This window comes from Poecile atricapillus, chromosome 4, assembly GCF_030490865.1.
Source record: "Poecile atricapillus isolate bPoeAtr1 chromosome 4, bPoeAtr1.hap1, whole genome shotgun sequence".
NCBI classification, from domain to species: domain Eukaryota; kingdom Metazoa; phylum Chordata; class Aves; order Passeriformes; family Paridae; genus Poecile; species Poecile atricapillus.
The window spans coordinates 45,528,005-45,552,058 of NC_081252.1; the positions used below are offsets into that span (position 1 = coordinate 45,528,005).

The 24,054-nt window shown below is 41.7% G+C and overlaps 1 protein-coding gene across 1 annotated transcript in view; it reads right to left on the reverse strand.

Moving 5' to 3' along the window:
- MTNR1A (melatonin receptor 1A) overlaps nt 1-13,182 on the reverse strand; it is a 52,081-nt gene extending 38,899 nt beyond the window's left edge. The window contains exon 1 of the mRNA XM_058838028.1: nt 12,761-13,182. Within this exon, the coding sequence (XP_058694011.1) occupies nt 12,761-12,953 (193 nt within the window). The 5' untranslated portion in view covers nt 12,954-13,182. The remainder of the gene's footprint in view (nt 1-12,760) is intronic.
- Between the last annotated feature and the right edge of the window lie 10,872 nt (nt 13,183-24,054).

A 24,054-nucleotide genomic window follows, 5' to 3' on the forward strand; every position in this document is an offset into this window, starting at 1 on the left:
AAAGGTCACATCTGAACTCTGAGTATGGATATGGAGTCAATGAAGTCTACAGAGGACTGGGGAGATGGTTCTGGAAGACAGTAAGGAAAAGGGCAACTGATGCCCTTTCATTAGAGCTCCAATAGAAGTTTTCAAGTCTGCTCCTCTGAAGAAGCAAAAATAACAGCATTGGAGAGACTGTTGCCATTTATTGTTGAAGAGCTGTAAAAACAACCTAAAGCTGCTTAACACTCCAGAGAAAAAGAGGGCAAGAAAAAAAGATAAAATTAACTATGCCTACTTGTATGTATTATATAGACCTTCAGGGCATGCTGGATAACATGTTTTATTTTACTTATGAGCAACAAAATGTTTCACTATCCCTGTCAGATAATTAACAGGTACAAGAACTGAATCAAATGCATTCCCTTAACAGTGCAATCTAAGATGATCAGAAATGTGGTAAAAGCAAGATGTTGTGAACAAAAGAGGCTTCTGGAGGCTTCCTTCTGGAAAGCCTCTTTGTAACAAGGTTTATGATGGCATCTAGTTCCATGCACATCCATTTCACAGATGGTGCAGAGGCATCCTTGAGCAGATATACTGCTCTGCATGGTGGCTAAGAATTCCAAGTTGGAGCTAAAAACTAAGTTGAATAATTAAGTTCAGGGCAAATAAGTCAGGGTACTTAATGATATCAATACTTATCAATTATACTTATTAAATGACAGTAACAGCACAAAACTCATCTTGAAATATTCTGGTCTCTGAAGCATCCTATTTCTTTTCCAGAAGCAAGAGAAACTAAAGCAAGCAAGAAAGAACAGCACCCTTTTGAGGCTGCTAGCTGAATGACACCCTGAAATCACCTCGAGTGAATCAAAGTTTGCAGTGAGACCCTTTCTGCTCACCAAGAGCACTGGAATTGCTGCAGCTGTAGTCACTGGGTGCGGGATGGGGCTTTTAATCCTGAGAGTGGTCTATGCTAAGACAGAGAGACTCCAGCCCCAAGCAGTCATACAGGTACACATGATTCTAACAACTCAAAAATCACATCTTTGAGAGGAAGGTTGGGTTTAGGATTACAGACTAATGAGTCCCCTACTATAGCTGACATAGTAATATAATTTTTCCATTTACACTGCATTCCTAATTTGTCATCTCATGACATATTTTTCTTACCTCAGTATAGGCTCAGAGCTTCTGAATATAGAACACACAAAACAATTTTACTTTACAGATGGTCATTAGACAGTCATTTATTTTCAGTGTGCTAAAAAAGTCAACATTTTGTGTTCCTATAAAAAGAATTTGACCACATACTGCATTTGCACTTATCAAATGAATATGTAGAAACATTCCAACAAAATAAATCCTTAAAATAATGCTGGTAAATATGTCTTCAGAATAGGTATTAGCTTAAATAAAACTGGAGCACCTTGCAATGTCACTACTGAAAATTTCACTTACTTCATTGGAACACCTGTACAAGAGACCAAAAAACAACACAAGCAAATTCATGATTTGGAGATTTATTTGCAAGACAAGCAAGTTTCTTGGTTTTGAGTAAAGTAAGCACACATTCTGTCCAGTCACCAAGACCAATGATCAGCAATTCAAAAGACAGAAACAGGTGAAATCTCTGTGAAATTTGAATTTGATTAAGAAAGTTTTCAGAGTAAATATGAGGACAGGAGATAATACAAATATCTAAATATATGCAAAATATCTTCGAAATCATTTCACTGCTTTGGTGATAGTTATGTCTGCACTAGAAAGATGTGCTCAGGCAGCTTTACCCCAGGAAGCATTCTGGCAGCAAAGTCCTGCCACTGCATAGCTTGAGAAAAAGAAAACAAAAACACCCACTAGCAATGAAAAAAGCTTGCAATGAAAAGATGCATCACTCTTGTGACAGATGGGATATCCCAGCACAAACCAATAACAAGCAGATTGCAAATTCTACGCCCACTAGGTTACTTAAACTTATCTTGTACACCTCATTTTTTTTCCATTCATACTTCTGCATGTCCACGTTTCTAAGATTCAGCCACATCTTTAGGTCACGTTGCAGAGAACAATAGCTGGAAGCAGTATTAACAAGGTACAAGTGCAAGCTTGGCACAACTGTATAATCTCCCCTAGATTGTCACAAATTATGCATTAGAAATTCTTCTCAGGAATAATTACAAAAGCAGCACTTTGTTTAAAATGATAGTATTGCTAATGCCCCAAGGAATAGGGCAGCACCTCAGAATTCTATTTTTACAGAGTGTACAAATACCAGTTTTGACAGAATGTGTAAAGGAGACCATGAGGGAGAGACCCAAGTCAATAACAACTCTAAAATAAGAGCCTTTTAGAAAAAACCTGACATCTATACTCAGTGGAAAAATGAAGGGGAAAAAAACAAAGGAAAACAGAACAAAAAAAAATCAGGAGAAAACAATTTAGGAAGACTAGGGCAAAGTTGTTCTTCAATACAGGAGCAGTCATCTTCATGCCATCTTCAGCATAATACCCAATGGGTATGGATCATCCAAAGGAAAAAGTGCCAATGTCTGATGAGCAGAAGCACAATAAATTCATAGGAACATGCAGAAGTAATTGAACAAAAATGGGTATGTTAGGTAAATACAAAATATTTTTGGAGATTGCCTACAAAGGAAACAAGTATTATGCCACAGAAATTTAGAAAATCAAGGCAGTTCCCCATCAACCAATACAATGTTTGTAGTTGAGAATATTATCAGGCACTGCAATAGTGGGATGCACTGGATGGGCAAGAGAAAAAGGAATCAGAAGAGCTGCAAAAAACCAACAGTATGTACACAAATTTGTAAGTGAAAATACAAAAAGCCAAATTATTTGCCAAAAAATTCTTCAAAAACCTTTGCTGCAAGAGTAAGAAAATCTGACTGCATTTTGAGCTTGATATTAGATACATATGCTAAGACACAAATTACTGTCTTCCCCATACTTACCAGTACACAGAGAAGATGAAAAGCTCTTCTACTGAGCTTGATGAGGATTACTTTGTTAACTCTGTAGTCCTGAAAGTTTGCATCCAGAACAGTTAGAATGAGCTTGGCCAATGAAGATTATGCGCACATGACACTCATCAATACAAAAATTCCTGTGGTAGCTGTCTCAGTAACCATGAACTACAAAAACACTGAAATTCTTCTGATTTATCCTAAGAACTAAAGCCAGCACCTGTGTCTAGGTAGAGGAAAGGCTTACTGTCCTCCCTCCCCTCAGGAATGCTGAATATTGTCCTCCTGTGTATGAAACTGTAATTTCTGGAGTGTGTATATCCACAAGCAATACACAAAAGTATGAGTTACAATGTGCCAGTAGATGTTGGAGTAGGGAAAAAAAAAACAACATTAAATGAAAAGCTCCCCTCTGCAAAAACCACCAAATTAGGAGATATTTCTGGATGTACCTGTATCTGTAAATTCATGAACCCAAACTACACAGAATTAAGATTTTGATTTGAATAACTTCTGCAACACAGTAAAAACCAGCAGTATTTACATATGCTTTAATATAAATGTGGTTCTGTACATACCCAAGACAAGACACAGCCAATGCTATGAAAATCCTTAGCGACGAGTGTTGGAATGTGTTACCTCATCAGGAACGGAGAATAAGATGGGTTTATAAGCACTGCAGAGATTCTCAACAGTACAGTTCTTCAGACAAGGGGGGAAAACAAACAAACAAACAAAACAACAAAAGAGAACTGAAAAATTAGTGGTCACAGACAGCCAGACTGAGAAATTTCCAAAGGAATATTATACATATATATAATGATGTAATTCACAACAGAACCACTCATCTGCACAGTGGGGCTACAGCAGCAAAACCCCAATTTATTCTGATTAATGAACATAATAAAGAATAATGAGTTCCTAGAAAGTAGAAGAGGATAAATATATCAAGAGTATACTTGTGTGATCTGACCAGTCAATGCTAGTACAAGGACAACCAGTCCTTGACCTAAGTGACAATTCCAGTTTGTAACTCTACAAAGGACACTGCTGCAGTAGTAATCATGGGTGGTCTCTTGTATTTTCTTTATTCCCAAGTGTATTCTTGAATAATCAATTTTCAGACTTAATAGCTTGCATACCTACTATACATGAAATTGTAAGTAGCTTCCTATAATGCACTCACACCAGGAAATATAGGTCAGGCACTTACGGCCCTTACCTATATTCAACTTTATTACAACACTATCGGTGAACCAATAAAAATCCTATTCCAATCCAGAGTTATGGGAGATCTCTCAGCTTACCACACTTTGGGTTTAAGGCTTTGAGCAGTATAGCAGCCTTCTTACTCACTGGCAAGTATTGCAGACATAAAACGTGAAGCAAGACAGGCACTGACCTTGGTAAGAGATTTGCTATTGATTTCAGTAAAACCAGGATTTCACTTTTAGGTAAGTTATTTCCAGAGATCAGGCATACTCCTGGAGGTGGTACTCTCTTGTAAAGGGGAAAGGTTATTTTGTGAAAGACTAACAGAATTTGATATCAACCTTTCTTTGACTAGCAAAGTCAAGAGGTGATACTTTTATTCTCATTACAGGAGTAGCAATGCTATGTAATATTGGTACAACAGCAAAAGCATATAAACTGAGAGAAAATACATTTAGACAAATGAGAATTTAGGCATTATGAGAATCACAGAATGGGTTGGAAGCAACCTTAAAGATCATCTAGTTCCACCCCCCTGCTATGGGTGGGGACACTTTACACTACACCAGGTTGCTCAAAGCATCATCCAGCCTGGCTTTGAACACTTCAAGGAATGCAGCATCTACAACCTCACTGAGCCACTTTCCAATGTATCAACACTCTTCTTCAGCTGGGGATTTCAAAAGGATTTCCATGAACTCCTACAACACCTGAAAGTTGTATTTGATGATCAAAAAGGTCCCATTGAACCCTGTGTTCTAAGTGAGAGCTAATTCAGTGACAGAGATTCAGGGAAGGTTCAGAGATGTAATATGGAATAATGGGAATGTGCGGAAGAACCTAGGTTTTAAGAAATAAAATTATGTGAACCTGCATGTTCGTTGCAGCACACTACAATGCCAAAATTACAGAAGGCAACCCTCAGCATTACACTGTCAGAGATAATATGGAGACATATTACTGTAATTAAGACAGGGCATATTAATGTAAAATAGATAAACTTCTTTATTTAAAGACCATTAATTCTTCTTCCAAAATGAAACAAAAATGCAACTGAAGTGATTAATTTGCATTTATGCAACCTTTGATTCTTCATAATATGCAACTCCCATATTTTCAAAGTATTCCTTACAAAAAATGTCAAGCCCTAGCTGTACTGGACTATTTCACCTGAGAAAATGAAAATACTTTTGTCTCCCAAATACAGACATGGAGATGAACGTGCCCTTAAAAATCAAGGTAGACTAAGGAATCAAAAAATGCTCATCAATCATTCTGGAAAAAAGAAACATAAAATGAAACCTGTAGTCACTACTGGGAAAAAGAATATTCATATTTTTCTCCCAGAATGCAAAGATTTGGTGAAACTTCTGCATGGTGTGATTTGATATCAATTTTCAAAGCTGATCCCTGTACTCATACCCATCCACCACTTTGCATCATCTCCACAGAGCTGGCCATGTTGTCTAGCCAAGTAACAAAGTTCTGGCAGCTGCACCATAACCTCAATAGGATTATACTTGGTACAGCTGAAACAGAAGAAATCACATTGACCTCAAAACCAGGCATGGAACTGACCTCTGTCAGCACAGGGGCAAACTACCTCTGTTGGTAACCTCTCCCTGAAGATAAATCAGTTTTGCTAACCTTCCATCTGCAGCCAAAAACAAGCCCCAAACAAACAAACAACCAACCCCATGGTAATATCATATAAATAGACCTTATATTTCAGCACCAGATGTAGAATATCATGTACACATCAGGTTGAATGGGGTTTCTGTAGACCTAAATTAAAAAAGTACATATCCAGTTCAACTTACACAACAAAGGTAGCTGAACAGTCAGTTTAAAGGTGTTAACTGAAAAAAATAATTAATCTGAAACCCTTCCAGCTGCTTAGTCTGTGTTTGCCTAGAGAATTTTAGTGCTTGATCACACATAGAAGTGTTTAAAATCAACTGCTTCTATCTTCTCTCATTTTAGAGAACAGGGGCTCTTAGGAGAGGGTAGAGAGTCCAAATGAAGCATTGAAGGACTTTTTTGGAATTCTAGCAATGGAAAAGATGAATCCTCCACCACCAAGAAAACCCAACCCACCACCCAGCCCAAAACCCAAACAACCAAATTTAAGTCCCCAACTAAAGCACAGATTATTTATATATATATATATATATATATATATACTCTGATATAATCAAGACCTGAATTTTTAAGGCCAGTAGTCTAATAGCTGGTCTTCAAAAAAGCACATCCATCTATACAACCTGGCACTGTATTAGGAAATTTATAAAATTAATAGAATAAGCTGAAAATTTTTATTTCAAGAAGTCTGCCTCCTCATTAAAAAAAAAAAAAAAAAAAGTATAGAACATGAAACTTTTTACACATACTGGTCAGTTATTACCACAAAGCTACTTAGAAGCTATAGAAGTCACTATCTAAATGCTGTAAATACCTTTGCTGATTACTTTCAGTTGCTGCTCGGGAAAAAAAAAAAAAGAAAATATTAAGAAACTTGCAGCATGCTTGTCATCCATTTAAGTGATGTTCATTTGCATATTTTATCCATTCTTAAAAAACAAAGTAAGAAGTTACAGTTTTTTCTATCATTTAAGGCAGAAACCTTGTTACCCCACCAGTGACTTCAGGAGGGCTACATTTGGAAAGAACTCTGGATTTGTTTAGTAGCAGCATTTGTATTATAGTCCCAAGCATTACTTAACTATGCATATTAGATGTAATAAACATGTTTACATGTTCATTCAGTAAGCAAACATTTTTTGCTTTGTTAACAATTTGTGTTCTGTTATCCTGAGGAATTCTTAGTAACACCTGTCCTCCTAAAACAGAGGTCTGTAATTGTTTCTCAGGAGTGGAAATGTGGTGTTTAAGGCAGCTCAGAGATGTGACTAGAAGAAAAACTGCCAACAGAGCAAGGGGGACATGTCCTTACTGACCTTGCAAAACTAAACTCTGATGCATAGCATTGAATTGACCCTGCAAAGTTTTTACTGCCCTAGGAAAGCAAGCCTCAGCAGGGAAACAGAATGGACGCTGCCACCCCAGCACTGGATGCCTACTCTCGGCAGCATTTTCTGTCACTAACCTAGACTTGCTGACGATGTCTGACTGCTGGAAAGACATGAAGTATCTATGTTATGAAAGAAAAGTAGATGGCATGAAAAGAAGTAAGAAAGAGATAAGAGCAGAAGCAAATCGGATATTGCTAATGACAAAAGCAAAAATGAAAAAAAGACTTTATGAGAAAGGGGAAAACCCCTAAAAAAATGACCTAAAAGAGACAGCAAATAGTAGAGCATATGAGTATCACTGTCCACTGGCAGCAGCTAACTAAAAAAAGCAATGTCTCTAATAACTTTAAAATGCAGAATCTTGCAAAAAGAATAAATAGCTGAGCTTGACAGACCCATTAGTAAGATAAATTATTAATTATTTGAAATACTCACCTCTTTTGGGTCACTAACAGCACAGCATCATTTAAACAAGTCTTTGAATCAAACCTTTGATTCAGTAAATTATCAATCAAAACCAGTCTGAGGAACAACTTTATTGAAACTGTATTTTTATGCTCAGTTCTGTTCAACAATTGGCAAAATTCAGCATCTCCTCTAGATATTTTCCCTTCTCCCAAACAGCTTACCATTTAATACTGGAAGTTATTAATTTCTGAAATAATGTTCATTGCCATCAACATCTCAGTTTTTATCAGAGCCCTGAATTTGTGCTATAACTTGATCTTCTAAGTTCTCTTCCTTGAGTAAAGTCTTTGTCGGACTACCCATAGTCTCTCAGGGCACAAAATGAAGTCCACGGTTCACCTGTGACAAAAAGAATGATTTCATTAGTCTCAGTTCATAAGAGGAGTTTCATTTATTAGATAAAACAATCTTTACTAGAGCATTTAATATTATAATTATAAAACTAAAAAACAAAACATCATCAAGAACAGTATTTTTCTGAAAAGGCTGATGATATCTCCAATCTGGATATCAAAAGACAGCTCCATCCTTATTTTAAAATTTTTATTCTAGAAAATGCAGTAAGAGAGGAGCACTCCACAACTAGATTCCTACACTGCTTAAATCAAAACCCAGGGCCAGTTTTAAAAGCCTCCAAAATTAAATTCTCACTGATAGATTCCCAACCCTAATTCTGGAATAGCTGTACTATTCAGCAAAGAATGGGGGGGGAAAAAAAAAAAAAAAGTCGGAAGTAGCTGTGTTAGTTCTTTCAAGAGTGACTTTACTGATCTTAAGAGATTTGAGAGAGATTACCCTTACTCAAGATTACCCTTGAGTTCATTGTATTCTTTTGAGCACTCAGAAAGCTGTCTTCACAGAACTCTTGGGATCTAAAGCAGGTGAGGCAGATTGAGCATACAAACATTGGGGTTTTTTCTCTTTGTCATTGCCATCTCATTCAGAAAAGCAGTTACCACACATAGGTAAATTTAAGCATGTGTGCAGTCCCAGTGAAATTAGCTGTATCTTGTTGCCCTGGGGCCTCAGCTATGTCAAACTTCTTCTATGCCTTCTTCACTAGTAAGAAAGTTTTAGCAACAAAACATTTGGGCCAAGGAGGTGGAAAACTAGAAAAAAGTACAAAAACCCAAATACACCTATCACAGAACAGAGATCAGCGAGAAGCAGGTGAACGCAGCTTTCTGCCCTGGTTTGGTAGGTGCTAGTTACCAGCTTGGCACCAGTCCCTGGATTTTCCCAACCCAGGCCAAGTGTTAGCAGACAGGACAGTGTTAGCACACAGGAGTGAGGGTGAGACTGCTGGGCCTCCCTTCTCACACTGGACTCTGTTGGAGGGGGTAGTCAGGGAACCTTTGGACCTCAGCACACGAAGAACCCAGAAAAAAAGCAACCCGCCAGGCCAAGAGAACAGTTTCAAAAGGAAGAGAAAGAAGAGCAAGAGGTGTAATACCATTCAAGAAAACTTTCTTCATTGACCTTAAGAATGGTCCAGTCCTGCAATCACTGAGTACCCAAATCCGCCTGTCACCAAAAAGAACAGCTGTGTGTTGACATTTTAATGTCACTATCAGAAAACTAATCTCCACAGTCCAAGACTTAGAACTGCTCCCTCACCTTGTTCTTGATGCATTGTTTTTCTTGGTGTGGGTAACAACAAAGGCATAAGGATACCAGCAATCACCAAATTTGAGTGGACTATTACATAAATCACTTAAGTGAGCTCCTCAGTTTTCTGAGATGCTCTGATGTGATGTTGACAGTTTCAAATAAAAATTCCACTTGTTAAAAGTACCAAGAGTTTTTAAATATACCTTCCCTATGGATAGTAATTGCATCTTCCCAGGGTGGATCTGCTGAATGATCTATGAATATTTATAGTGGTAAATGAGACAAGGATTTACACAAAACTTCTTTCTGAAACAATCCATTCTCATTCTTTTTAAAAACTAGTTATTAAAGAAAGCACAAAAGTTTAAAGTTCAAGCTGCATGAATATGCTACTGAGATATGGTCATTAAAATCCTTATGCCTTGAATGTTTCCCTTGAACTTTGTTTCAAAGTTAAAAGATTACAGATATCATAAACCAAATTCAGTCTTTGTGTAGGTCAGCTTTAAATCGTAGCTATTCCCATCAGGACTGAATTGGTGTCAGGCAACTCTTGGATTACAAGCCACCATAAAAGAAATAACAGACCAGAACTATTAAACTTATTACAAGTCAAGTACATTAAATAAAAGAGGATCCTACCAGTTGCATCATCAGCTTCTGTGTCTAGAAGAGCATCTATTGAAGCCATGCTTGTGCCTATGAAGGAGTCTGTAGTATCAGACACTCCTCGCTTGCTGAGACAAACTTCTTTGAGTTACTGACTCCTCTGCTTTGATCAGTGTCTTTTACTAACCTTCTGACTGTCAGGAAGGTTACACCACTTGTTGAGAAGGTTTTTTTAGGCCTTCCTACTATTCCCCAATGCACTTTTTAAATCGTAAGTCCACAGGTTCAATTTGTAGTATCTTCCAATAGATATGTATATAATAGGGAGTAGGACAGAGATGCAAGATGTTTTCCCCCACCAAATCCACCTTTTTGTGAAAGGGTTATATACTCCTTATTTCTGTTAGTCCTCTCTTGCAAAGAGGGAAGAAAATCTTCAGTGAGATACATTTTCTTCAGGAGGCATCTTCTGTTCCTCCCTGACCTTTTTCCAGTGGAATTTTCATCCTGTGTCCTTTTTCCTCAATTAATGTGCCAGCAAGACTTAATATAAGTTGTTGCAAAAGTAGAAGTTTCTTTCTTATTACATTTCTGTAAAAACTCATAACTGCCTTTCGCATTACCAAGTTACAAATTAGTTGTATAAATGTATGTGTAAATCAGATTATTGTCAATGCCTCTTCCTGAATAATCTGCATTAGGATAAACAAGACTTGGGAGACTTTAGTCTTCAAACTTACAAATTATAGGCCAGGGTCTTCTAAATACTTATTCCCTGTTACAAATTTATTTGTCTGAGTAACCCCTTCCTAATTGAAGGCCCAGTTTAATAGTGGTGCTCACATAAATAAAGTTATGCCCAGGCACAGGTTTTTTTTCAGGATTAGTCAAGAACACTTAGAACACCTTTTTAAAACTTGTGTTATTTCCAAAGATTCCTTTAATCCATTTACTAACCCCTCTCCCCCATATTTTAAAGAAAAAAAACCCCAACAAACTCAAACTTAAGAACTTTAAAAGCTTGCTCCTATTTTTCTCCTAAATCAAGACTAGAAACTATTTACCACATTGCACCAAGTGTCTATTTGTTTTAATTAATCCTTAATTTCAGAGAGTCAAGCAGTATCTAGTTCACGTTCCAGTCTCAAACAACTTATGTTCAGAAGAATGCTCTATTCGCCTAGCTGTTGCCAGTTTATTGCAGTTCTTAACAGTCACTATGACAGAAAAGGCAAGAACAAGAAATGCAGTAAGAGTGAGCAAGTGAGCACGTGTTGAGATTCAGGAGGGATTACATGGTATCTACAGCAGAGAGTATGCACATACATAGAACCAAGGATTCAGTTTTGTCTCCAGAAAACAGACACCACGTTTACTTCAGACTTTAGCAGACTTGTCCATATTGCAAACTACCCACAGAAGTACTAAAGCAGATTTATTAATTCAGGAGGAGAATATCACCCATTCCCCTAGAGTAACCCAAGTAATATGCCTGTCTCAACCCATTCTCCCTCCATCTAAAATTCGTCCAGGGAACAAGGGTAGTCAAGTGCTCACTGGGACTTGTGGAGTTGGAGTCTCCTCTCAATTACACGCTATTGCACGTGCTACCCTGCCGGCTCCCGTGAATGAAATTTCTGCCAATGGAAGCAGGAAGATACTATAGCTTTTAGAATTTACATCATTGGCAACTGTAGGGAGGAAAAAATTAAAATCCGTTACTCTTCATTCTGATCTCGTGTGTGGCACGCCACTATGGCAGAATGAAAATGAAGCAGACAATCCACTTGAATTACCTGAATTAACCTTAGAAAGATAAGCATGCCACTGCTTGCCAGAGTCCAACACAAGATACCTTCCTTAGGCTAGCTCAGAGCAAAGCCCAGGCTCAAAATTCACCCCCTCAGATGAATTTTAAACCACTAACTAATGAACTGAGTGCAGTAGTAATGAAGACCATGACAGCCCAATTGTGAAAAAAATAAAATCAGCTTCTCAGTTGTCAGGGAGTGAAATTCTGCTTTCATTACCAATACAGCTCTCTTCCCATGCTCCTGTATTTTTTTTCAATGAAAGATGCATAGGGCTTGGAGTGCACATATTTGGTACACGTGCACAGCAGCTGGTCTGACATGATAAAGCAGAATGAATCTGAAGAAGTTCCTGCCTGTCTGACCAATAATCCATGAACTAAGAGGGATTTACTCAATAGACCAGCACAGATTCTATCCTGTCAAAATTAGAGATTTTTTTTTTTTAAGTGCCTAAAGCTGTTTTCTGTTAGATGTTTTCCATTCCCAAAGACCTAGACGGTAAGTAGGAGGCGAACAAAGGTGGGGGAGGGAATTGTCTGAATCCTGCAATGTTTATAACTTCGTATTCGCTTGATTTGAAGCTCCAACCATAGAATTTGTTACTGGAGACATTTCTGTAACTCAAAGAAAATCAATCAGAAGAACAGCATCCAGCATGCACAGACACACACTGTATGCCAAGGCAGCATCCCCGGTACCGTGTCTGAATTTCATTCTTAAATACGGACTTACTTGCCATTCCCTTTTGCTAGGTGGGAACCGCCGAGAGCTAAAAATAACACCAGGATTCAGTGGCGGGAGCTAAAAATAACCTTTCCCGCTCGATTACCGACTCGGCAGGAAAGACGGAGCTCTTGGCATCTGTCACAGCCGATAACCGCCAGCTGGGGATGGAGGCAAAGAGCCCAGCCCCGGAGTTCGGCGCTCGGGGAAAGTTTCAGCGGCAGACGAAGAGGCCACGGCGCCGCATCCCGGGGCCACGGGACCCCCGCCCACCCCAGCCCGGGCGGCGCCCCCGGGCCTCCCCGCCGCCCCTTACCCGCGTTTCGCAGCTTCTTGTTGCGGTAGACGGAGAGGATGACCAAGAGGTTGCCCAGCAGGTCCACCGCGATGGTGAAGATGAGGATGGCAGCCAAAGTGGAGGTCACCCAGGGCTGGCGGCGCGGGGCGCCCTCGGCCGGCGGGTCCCGCGGGAGGACGGAGCTGTTCAGCTCGCTCTCGTTCACTCTCATCCTGCCACCGCCTCCCAGGGCGCAACCGGGTACCGGCGGAGCGGGCGCGCTCGCCAGCGCTGCCTCCGGCGGGGGCGGGTCGGGTCAGGTCGGGGCGGGGGTCGCGGCCGCCCTGCGCCGCGGGGCTGCCCGCCCTAGGGCGGAGCGGGGCCGGCGGGAGCGGGCGCGCCTCCCATGGCGGCCGGCGCCGCCACTCCAGGCAGGAAGTTTCCCCGAAGTGTGCATGTGCCGCGGCGGGACACTTTTATAGCCCGCCCGCGCCGCCGCCCCGCCCGCCGCCACCGCTGCCGCCAGGTGACACCGAGCCGCCCCCGCGCCGGCACGTGCGCGGCCGCGGCCCCAGCTGCCGCCGCGGCGCCACAGCGCCCCCCCGCGGCGCCCGCGCCGCCCCATTCACAGCGCGCTCCGCTTCCCCATTCATGCTCCCGGCCGCTCCATTCAGCGCCGGCCGCTCCATTCACCGGCGGAGGCGCGGCAGGGATCCACGGGGGTTGCTGTCTGCGGTTGGGCGGTTTGCGGCGCTCGGCGCTATTTTTAGCCCTCCTGGTTAACGCCGGCTCTTAATTAGGCGCCCGCCGAACTCCCTTCCCCTCCTCCCCCTCCTTTATTTAACATCGCACCCGCACGGTAACGTGAGCGCGGCGAGAAACCTCCCATCGGGGAGCGGGTCGGGGCTGCTATAAAAAGCTCCTCGCGAAGGAGGCTGGCTGGCTGGGCAGGGGGGGCGTCTGAGGACCCGCGTCCCGGGAGCACCACGTGCCGCCGCAGCGAGGGGGCGGCGGGGGGGACACGCACCGCCTCGGCAGCCCCCCCTTCCTCCCCTGCAGCCCTTCTTCCTCCCCCGCACCCCGGGCAGCGGGGGCGATCCGCACGGCCAAGACAGAGAGAAAGGCAGCGGGGATGCCCTGTGCCACCCCTACGAGCCCTGCGAGGTCTGGCTCCCCTGTTCCCCAAAAGCAGCGTTTGCTTCAGAGAAAGGAGGGAACGGGGAGCCATTGCCCAGCCGTGAGGAGGACCCAGTTGACTGAACAGGGTATCCCTTCACCCTCTCGTGCGGTGGGCGCTCTGGTAAATAAATAAAAACAAAATAAAAAAAAAAAGGCGCTTTCTTCTGGTTGAACCTTCTCGCTCGCGTGGTGTAGAGCTGTTGAAAATCTCTGAGCAAACTGGGCGTGGGAATCACTCTCCCATTCAGGATAAGGGGCTGCGAGTGCGGATGGCACCGCGCGCTGTTCTCCGCTGAGCGCAGCGCTGGCGGCCAGGGTACCCTGCGCACCCACCGCCCTCCCGGCCAGAGCGCTCATGGGGGTCCCGCGACTTGCGGGGGGGAAGCGGGGAGTCCGCAGAGGGAGCGCGGGGCTCCTCCAGGCGCGGCGCAGCATCGGCCGGGCGGTGCCTTGCGCGGCTGTGCCTTGCGCGGCTGTGCCTTGCGCGGCGCGGGAGGGGCTCGTGTCGCGCAGCCTGTGCCCAGCCGCCGGGGCTGACGGTGTGCGGTGGCAGCCGAGGCGAGGGATAACCAAAGCCCCCGCTGTGAGCAGCAGTTACGTAAGGCGGCGGCTGTGACAGGACACCGCGGGAGCGGCCGGCCCGCAGCCGCGGAGGGGCGCGGACAGGCAGGGCGGAGGCGGCGGCGGCGGCACCCCCGACCTGGCGAGCGCCGCAGTCCCAACCTGCACGGCTGAGTGCCAGGGAAACCCCGAGCTTCCCGTTCACGCACGGTTTTCTTACACCACCGCGGGCAGCGGAGCGAGGAGCAGCGCCGCTCGGCTTCCCGCTTGTGTTTCGTGGGGGAAGTGCTGATTTATTTGATCACTTACTCACTTACTAAATGCTCAATATTCCGGCAGCGTGTTTTCCCGCCGCCCCGATAAACAGCCGACCCGGGGAGATGTGTCGGCACTACAGAACATTCCTTCCAACCGCTTCCCGAGGAGAGCAAAGCCCATCCATCGCTGGAGATGGAGAGCAGCAGCCCGCGCTACGAGAGGAGGTTGCGGGAGGAGCCCCTCAGCGCGGCGCCGCAGCTGCTGGCCAGGGCGTGGTGGTGAGCACGTCCTGACATCCACATCCACCCACAGCAGCCCCCGCCCTCCATCCTCCCCGGCGGGCTAGTGCATGCGTCCGTGTAGGTGCATAACAAGTAGGTTATCAAGCTGTGGGAGAAGATTAAAAATAGGAGGAGCCAGTATCAGGGGGATATCAGATCAAGGGCAGCCGCACGTGGAGACAGGCAGGACTGCCTGGCCCTCAGTAGACCTCCACGGGTGTTCCACTGGACAGGCAGGGGCTGGCTGCCCAGAGAGAGCTGTGAAATTTCACAAGGTCAGGTATTTTTAACCAGAAGGTAGAGCAGCGATGAGGATCAGCCCAGAATTTTGCTTCAAAGAAAGGGAATCTGGTCCATGTAGGACCTGCTGTTATTTGTCTCATTCCTGGGATGTTCAGTGACATATTTGTAATGTAGACCCACAGGGGAATGGAGATATCACTCCATCCATTCCATTTTAGCCTTGAAGCAAGGCTGCTTATGTGGCGAGAGCAATGCTTAGGGAAGGGAGCACTTCTTGAAAAGGGGATTGAAGATGACTTACCATAAAACCTTGTATGAAAGCTAAGGGTGACCCAAGCACCAGCAAGGGCTATGACACATTGAGAAGCCTTGTGCTGCTGCTCTGTGTGTTGGATTTGGTTCCTGCAGAGTGGGAGATGGACATCAGGATGAGGGGCAGGCTCCTGCAAGAGCCACCTTCCCATTCCCCACCAGGGAGTGGGACAACCTTCTCTTTCCTCCCTCTCACCTTGACAGAAATGCCTCATACTAGAAAACGCTGCTCTTTAAAGTTTTGCATGTGTTTACTCACATTCTGGAGTTAGAAGTTTTAAGATGCCACCCAAAACAAGCAAGCTGGGAAAACTGCAGAGGAGCGGATCTAACAACATCAGGCTTCTTCACACTGTTCAACATTCAGAGTCAGTCAGCCAGTCAGATGTTTGTTACATCCTCTGAGACTGGTCTTTCTGCACTCACATTTTCTACACTTTTTCTACATATGCATTTTTAAAGTACAACTGAGTGAAGTTAAATGATGCTTTACATGAAAGCAGCATAAGATAAGATCAAGGCACAAGAACGAGCAAATCACTTGGGCCAGCCACTCCATATTATAATAATTTAAATCAGAGTTGACTTCACTGTAATGAGCAATGTTGGCAGAGATCTTATTATATGAAGAAACACAGCACTGATCTGTCATAAAAGAGTCCTGATTTAGTTTTGCTTGAGTTATGTTTGGGACGTGCCTGTTGCTCATTCTGTCTCCAGCCAAGTTTCCTGGCTGATCTTGGAATGATGTTGTAGTTTTGTTTTTGGTCCTGCCTCCTGTTGATGCAACCTGGCCTCTCTGGATCAGTGCTAAGCCTGGGTCTTCTTTTTGTCCTGTCTAGGGCTATCAGTTGTTGTCAGCATGAGTCTGCTGTCAGCATCTGGCTCTGCCTGCTGCTCTTAGGTCCTGTGAGACTGTGGTCTGGTTGGTGTGGGCACTGCCTGGGCTCAGGTTTTCCTTGGCTCCTGGTTTGCCTTTCCTGTGGAGAAGTTCTTAAAACTACACAGCAATGACATTTGATGAGTTGAGGGAGCACTGTCCATCTGAAAAAATAGATGGAAATATAGAAAACATGAGAAGAAATCAACAATTCAGCTGGTTCTCTGAGTCAGTGCATGGAGACTGCCTGGTAGATGGGACTGAGATGGTCAGTAACAGGGGCAAGTACTGAGAGCATGCTGGTGTGGGTGCCTGGCAGAAAATGGAATGGGAGGGCAAAAGGCAGAACATTTATCTCCTTCTGGAGGAGTTTTCACCATGGTTTTCTTCCATCAGAGGAAATAGCTGTGGAGTCTGATGGCAGATAAGGTATCTTGGAAGGGGCTGGCTTGAATACCAATATGAGAGGAAGGTCTTGGAGGGCTGTACTGGAACAGGGAGGTAAGTAAGTTGTGGTGCCTGTGGCAGTGAAGCAGCAGCTTCTGATATCCTGTGTGTTTTGGTGCCCTTCTCTCCTTCAGAGAATCCCAGGAGCTGCATGAAATATATAAGTGCAGACTCTATTCTGCTCAGTCACAATAGGTGTTTCTGTAGTGAAAAGCTGAAACTATCTTAGAGGTGGAAAAAAATGAGGTAAGCCAACTGGCAGTATGTTTCTGGGCTGAGCAGTAGTGTGGAGAGTAGGAGCAGCTGCTCACTTGAATGCTTAGCATTAATTAAGTGGGTGCAGATTCTGTCTGGTGCCATTCCTTACTATTTTGAGACTTTCCCAATTCCCCTGTAATGCTGAAGAAAGTTATGATGCTGATGGTTCTTGAGCACTCTAGGAAAGAAAGGAAACCCACAGCTCCTCTCCACTGTGGTGCTCAGAGACATTTTCACTATTACATTTGCCAGCCTCTTGGGCTGCTCTCCTGGCACACTGACACAGTCATTTAATTCTCCCCATAAACCTCCCTTAACAGCTGTTGTTCAGTACACAAATCTTGCTGATACATCTATGGAGCAATTCCACCTCCTCAACAGTTAAACTGCTGTAGCAGCAGGTTTGTTGCAGCTCATCCCGTGGCAGGAGGCATCTACTCTTCATTACATCAGACCATTGGTTGTGATGCTGCACTACAAAAAATCCCTAGCTGTTATTCCTTCTGTCTTTTAGAGGAGTGATTCAGAGTGCTGAAATTTTGCCATGTTTTATTTTGTGATGTGCAGCTTTCTTTCCCTGATAAGTCTTTTATTTCAGTGTTTTTTTTCTTAGTTACAATCTGTGGCATCTCCTACCTACATGTTATAAGTCATAAAACAGCTCTGTAAATCGCATTCTCTCTGTGAGTATCGGGTTTGGGCAGATGATGTAAGAGATTGATGGGAAATGTGCCAGCTCTTTAATTCTTCATTCAGCGCTGCCTTAGAGCACAGTTTTTGTATTCAGAGAGTGCTGTTATGACAATTCTTGGGCAACACAGTCTGCTTTTGCTTCTGGCTTTGGGGTTTCTAAGGTGAGGCACCATTCACCACATGGCTAGGACAGGGAATTTAATTTAGAAATGAAACTACATCCTAGGACTCTTCTCTGCATTAATACTCTCTTCTCCTCCAATATGAAATGGCCTTAAAAGGAAGAAATACTAGCTTCTCACTGTAGAATGGCATATTATATAATTGTTAAAGCATTCTCCAGGGTGATTAGAAAATTATCTTTGGAACTTTGCAAGCAGAAAAGATAACTAATCTCAGCTTATCTGTATTTTAGGATAAGAAAGTGAAATGCTGTATATGGTGATTGACAGTTTCAAGCATGCTACCTCATAATTTTGATTTTAAAGATTAATTTGGAGCTAATTTTGAAGTTGGGGAGATGAGATGGGGTAAGGTTCAGGGCTATAAATCCTGATCAGAAACTGGTACTTTTTGAAGCCCACAGTCACACACCACTGTTGCTGAGATAGGTGAGCTTTATCAGCTTTATATTCAGGGGCTCCAAGAATTCTCAATCAGTGCATCTCGTGGTAGATCACACTAAGAGACCTACCTTGCTACATACAGAGTGCGGTTGCTTACCTCAGACTGTTCTTCTGGTCTATTTGTTTGCCATGTCTATTTTTCTGTCCTGTGATTCTCCAGGATATTGGTCCCCAGCAACAGCTTTTGAGAGCTTATTGACGTAGGTTGTTCCACAATGTGAGCAGTGCAGTAACAAGCGAGGCTGCTAGAGAGAGAGAGCACTCTGGATTACCACACGTGTGTGCACCGAGGAAACAGAACTGTCCTATTACTTGTGGTCGCCTTCTGCTTCCTCCAAGTCTGCCTTTAAAATGTTAGGAGTAAGGATTTTCACAGTGCTTTTAGTGTCATGACAACATGTCACTCTTCTGCCCTGCCCTCTGAGCACAGTTCCACAGTTCGTGGTAGATACCATTTACGTGCTAAACTATAGAGGTTTAAATACTCCTGCAATAAAATAAAAGCTCTGCCAGAAGCCAGAATGTACCTGCACATTCAGATTGTTAGCTGGTATTCTTTTCTTGCAAGGCTGCAGCCTGTTTTTATATGCTGTTAAAATGTTTTTTTATTAAGCAAACTCAGAATTGCACAGATTCCAGCCCACCCGTTTCTCTGGTGTTCTCACTGTGCTGACCAAATTCAGCCTGTCTACTTAACATTTGAATTTGATTTGTATTTTTTTTTTCTATACAGCAATCTATTACAGTCAGGGAAATAGCAAAATAGCATATTCCTTTAACAGAGCATAGAGTATGGTTTAAAATAGAAATAACATTCACTTTCTTGTATATTTTTATATTCACCTTTGAATATTCTGCTGGTTTGTGTTTATTTTTTTCCTCCTTGGCAGCAACTTTAAAACCTTTCAATATCTCCTTGTATTCTTTTTTATGACTCTTTTGTCAGTCTGAGTGAATGTTTTCTTTGGCTTTCCTTTTGTTTAAATATGGGGAATAGAGGGAACATGTCTTGAATTGAAATCACTGAACTGGAAAGGGACTACAAAAAGAATTGACTTTAGTAAAGCTTAAGTATTAAAATCCAGCCAGTGCAGTTCTTACCAAGTGTAGAAAAGCAGAAAAATGCCCACAGCCTCAGAGAATGCATGGAGAAGTTACATTGGAAATGGTTGAAATGAATGGGAAAAATTGAAATTGTTAGTCTTAAAACTGGTAGCCTTTGACATGAGGCTAGATGAGAATGAGCCAGGGGAGGAGTGGGGTGGGGTGCTGAGTCTGGGGGATTGGAAGAGGGTAAAATGCTTAAAATGGAGAAGCATGGGATTGTTGTGTGTAGTCAATATTCTGGTTTTAGGCTGCTATTAAGGAACTGAAATCAGTGGAATAAAACTTGATTGAAACAGTGATGACACAATTCCATGTTGTAATGCTAAGGAGCACTTCACAATGGGACCTTTAAAAATGTGGAATCATTTGCAATCAGAATTGATGGGAAAACACAAAGATTTAATCTGAGTTGAAGTCCTCAGATGCTGTACTAACCATTCAATAATGGTTTTGTTACTACAGAATCTCAAAAAAAAAAAGACTCAGCAACATAGCTGCTTCTAATTTTTTATTCAGCAAATATGGGTTGAGCCATTTTCTTCAATTAGAGTATCACCAGCAAGTCAAGGAAGAGATGTTTAGACAGTTTGCCTTGTCTGCAGTGTTTCCAGAAATCTTTTCAGGCTTGAGTCTACAAAGAACAACTTCTAGGGGCCTTTTCATTTGTTTGTTTCACACACTCCCTCCTCCCCCTGTACGCACACACACACACACATATAGAGACATCCCCACAGTATTCCCAGGGTAGGCTTGGATACAGTTTGTAGATGATAATAGGGTTCATGACAGTGATTTATTTACCTTCCCTGTTTGCCTGTGAAAATTACAAAACTTCCACTAAATCATCCAGGTGACATGCCACTGTGAGCAGTTTCTAAACTTGAATTTCAGAAGGGGAAAATGTTCATGAAGAAATAGAGGCTAGAAAGGCCAAATAAGTAATTTTTCTGAGCTGGCAATTGTGTTCTGCTCAGCAGTTCTTTATATTAATTTTCCTTACTTCTTTCAACAGGTTATTTCATACTTTATCTAGTTTATTTTTATTTTCTTTTTGTTTCACTAATAAACAAAAATGGATTTGGTGACAGTTTCTGCTGTACCCTTTTAACTCCCTCTCTGTGTGATGCACTAGAGTTCATCCATATTAGTATTAGTAACTCTTCAGGTAGCTAAGAGTTGTGTCAATATAAAACCTAGTCACAAAATAAACCACAAGTTCAACAAAGGTTACTTAATCTTCTCAGGGATCTCAAAGTCACCAAATGTGATGCTTTCCTCAAAGACTAAACAAGTGACACATCACAGGTTCTTTAGAAAGGATTGAACATTTAGTATTTCTCAGTAATCAAAAAACACTTTTGTGTTTGCAATACAGTGCTCTTCAAAGAGACAAGTAACAGCTCTGAGAAATGTTTCCTCTATGTGGAAGAGGTACAGTGCATCCAGGGAACAGAAATGCCGTCTCTGTTACTCTTGTACCTGTATTTATATTTCAGAGGCAATGAGGCGTGAGAGGGCAATTCTGCCTTCAGAGGAAGAACTTGCTATTTTTTTTTGAAACTGCAAGCAGGATACCTGCTATGTTGAGATAGTTAATATTATTCAGAACATGTAAGACATGTCTCGTTTCCTGTATCTGCTCAGGGAAAATCTGGAGTGGTGATGGGAGGCTGTGAAATATTATTGAAGTCAGTGGTCAGCACTACATCACTCTGTCACTTGGTGCAGCTTGTTGCAGGTAACATGACCTGTGTCTTTGATTCCTCACACGTCCTACTCAGGGCTGATTCTATTCATTTCATCTGCTGGTTTTGCATCCTCATGTCAAGATATTTGTGTGGGCTTGCGCTTATCTAACACTTAATAATCTTGCAGCTTTTTTTAGTATTTGTGTTATCTCCCTCTGCACATCCCATCCTCTTGCTGAGAAATCCAGTTTGTTTGTCTGACTTAGTCACAATCCTCGTGCTCAGCCAGAGAATTTCTCTTCAGTTCTGAGGCAGTTTCACCCTAACATTTAATTTCTGGACTTACAGATTTCATTTCACTTCTTTCTATCCTTGAATCCTCAGCCTGGGACAATAAGACAAAGGTATTTATTATTTTGTGCTCTCTATTTTTTTCAGAGCAAGCTCTTTCCTGGTAATTACTCCCTTCTTTCAGCAAGAAACCTCCCATGTCTCTCACAAAAGATGAAGAAAAATGGGAAGACAGTAGAACAGAATAAAATAAATCTGGTGATTAATCATTAAATAAGCACCCCTTGTAGTACACACATGCACTTAGGGGATACCATTTATATTTATTGGCTTAGAAATCTGACATCATCAATCCATGGTTAATTTCTGAAAATAAAAATTCTCATTTTGCTGAAACTGTTTTGCATTCTAAAACAAAATGAAAAAAAGTGACAATATGCAAATCAAAAGTGCATGAGAAGACAGCATGTATAATGAAAGAGTCAAAAGTAATATAAAATTCTTTACTCCGTGAGAATTGTGATGATTACCATAAAGTGTACTTATTCTCACTAGTTTATTAAAAAAAAGTGCCCAGTTAGCTTCTAATCATGAAAATGCTAGAAAATATTCACGAGAGTATAATTATATGCACCAGGCTTCTGGACTAAGTTCTCTTAAACTTTTATATATAATTCTTATAAAATAAGAATTTATAATATTTGTAACTCATCTTGTGATTTAATACCTATTAGTCTGACATGATCAAATGATGATTTTTTACAGCTCTTGAAAAACAGACATGAACAGTTAGCCCACTCTTGGTAGAAAACCTCAAAGTTATGAAAAAACATAGGAAAGTACTTAAATTCAGAGCATATAAATTGGCACATAAATAAAGTGCTAATGAAGGATTTCTTTAGTAATTTTTTTCTCTATGAGGGTAGTGAGGCACTGGCAGAGGATGCTCAGGGAAGTTGTGGACACTCCATCCCTGGAAGTGCTCAAGGCCAGGCTGGATGAGCAGCCTGGTCTAGTGGAAGGTGTCCCTGCTCATGGTGGGGAATTGGATCTGGATGATCTTTAAGGTCCCTGCCAACCCAAAGAATTCTGTGATTCTGTGATGAACTGGGTGAAGCGTTTGATCAGTTTTGTGTTGGCAATTTCATCTCATCTAAATTTTTTACCTTCTGGGACTTCAACTATGAAAAATTCTGCAGCAGTAACCTATGTATGAAAGTGCAGACATGTTCAAAAGTCATCTATGCTAGGTAAAGTTATATATTAGCCAGCAATTTTTGGTACCATCCATTTCAAGTGTGTTGATTAGGTGAGTGATTCATTTCAGCAGTGTTTTGCTACAGGGTCTGATGAAGACATGTTGTCTCTGAAGTTTGAATTTTCTGTCATTGATAAAATCTGTAGAACTTTTCATATAACTTTGATCTCCATTATGAAAAGACATACTCCTTTTAGGCTTGATTTTAATCTAAATATAGTAAAACATCATATAAAGTTGCCACGTGTTTTTTATGTGATCTGGGACAGAGAATAAAGGCTGTCATTTTGATACTGTGCATTGACTTTGTTGAATTTATCTGAATAATTACTGAAATTGTTATAGTGATCCATTTCAGGGAAGCTTTTTTGATTTAGAATTTCATAGCAGATTTTAGCTATATTTATATCACTGTGATTTCTCAGACAGGTGCACATATCCTTTGGATTTATTTTGGAACAAGGGTGTAATTCCATTGCTGAAAATGTTGACCAGCATTTTGACTCTGATTCCTGTGATATTCCCCTGTTTATGTGTGAGGAAGTGGTCTACAGCCTGTTGTAAGAGATAAATCCCAGTAATGCTAATCATATTTATTACTTCTTCAAGAGAGGAGGAAACAGTGGAGCTGTTAATAAGAAAAATTTCCAAAATTGTATATTCTTTAATAATATATTAAGTGGGAGGGGAATACAAAATATCATCTCAGTGATATTAAACACTGAAGGTTTTTCTAAACTCCAGCAGCTGTGACATATCACCTTCTAAAAACATATCATCTCCTAAAAAAGACTGATTTTCCTTATCTTTATTATATCTGACTGATAAATTTTCACCATTCAGTGTTTTATATGAAATAAACTAGTGCTTTTCATCTAGTTAATGGATCAAAACAATGTTCAAAGAAGAAAAACTCCTTTTATTAGCATTTTGTAGCACATTCAGCTGACACAATAAGAAAGCAATGGAGGTGGAAAATGACTTGCTCTTTTATCTGTGAGTATAACTCAAGGTTACAGCTAGCATGCCTGATTGGAAGTTATTAATATTTTTAATTAGTCTGTTGAGAAATTTTCTATTCTATAGCTAGTGACCCAACAATTTATTTGCAGATTGAATCCACTTAAAATCATCTTTGGTGAACAACTATCTGACCAATAAAGAATGCAGATATAATACTTAAAATGTTTTAATTGAGATGGTTGAACTTACAGCTATTTCATTATAACTGAAGAACTCCTGTGATTTGAT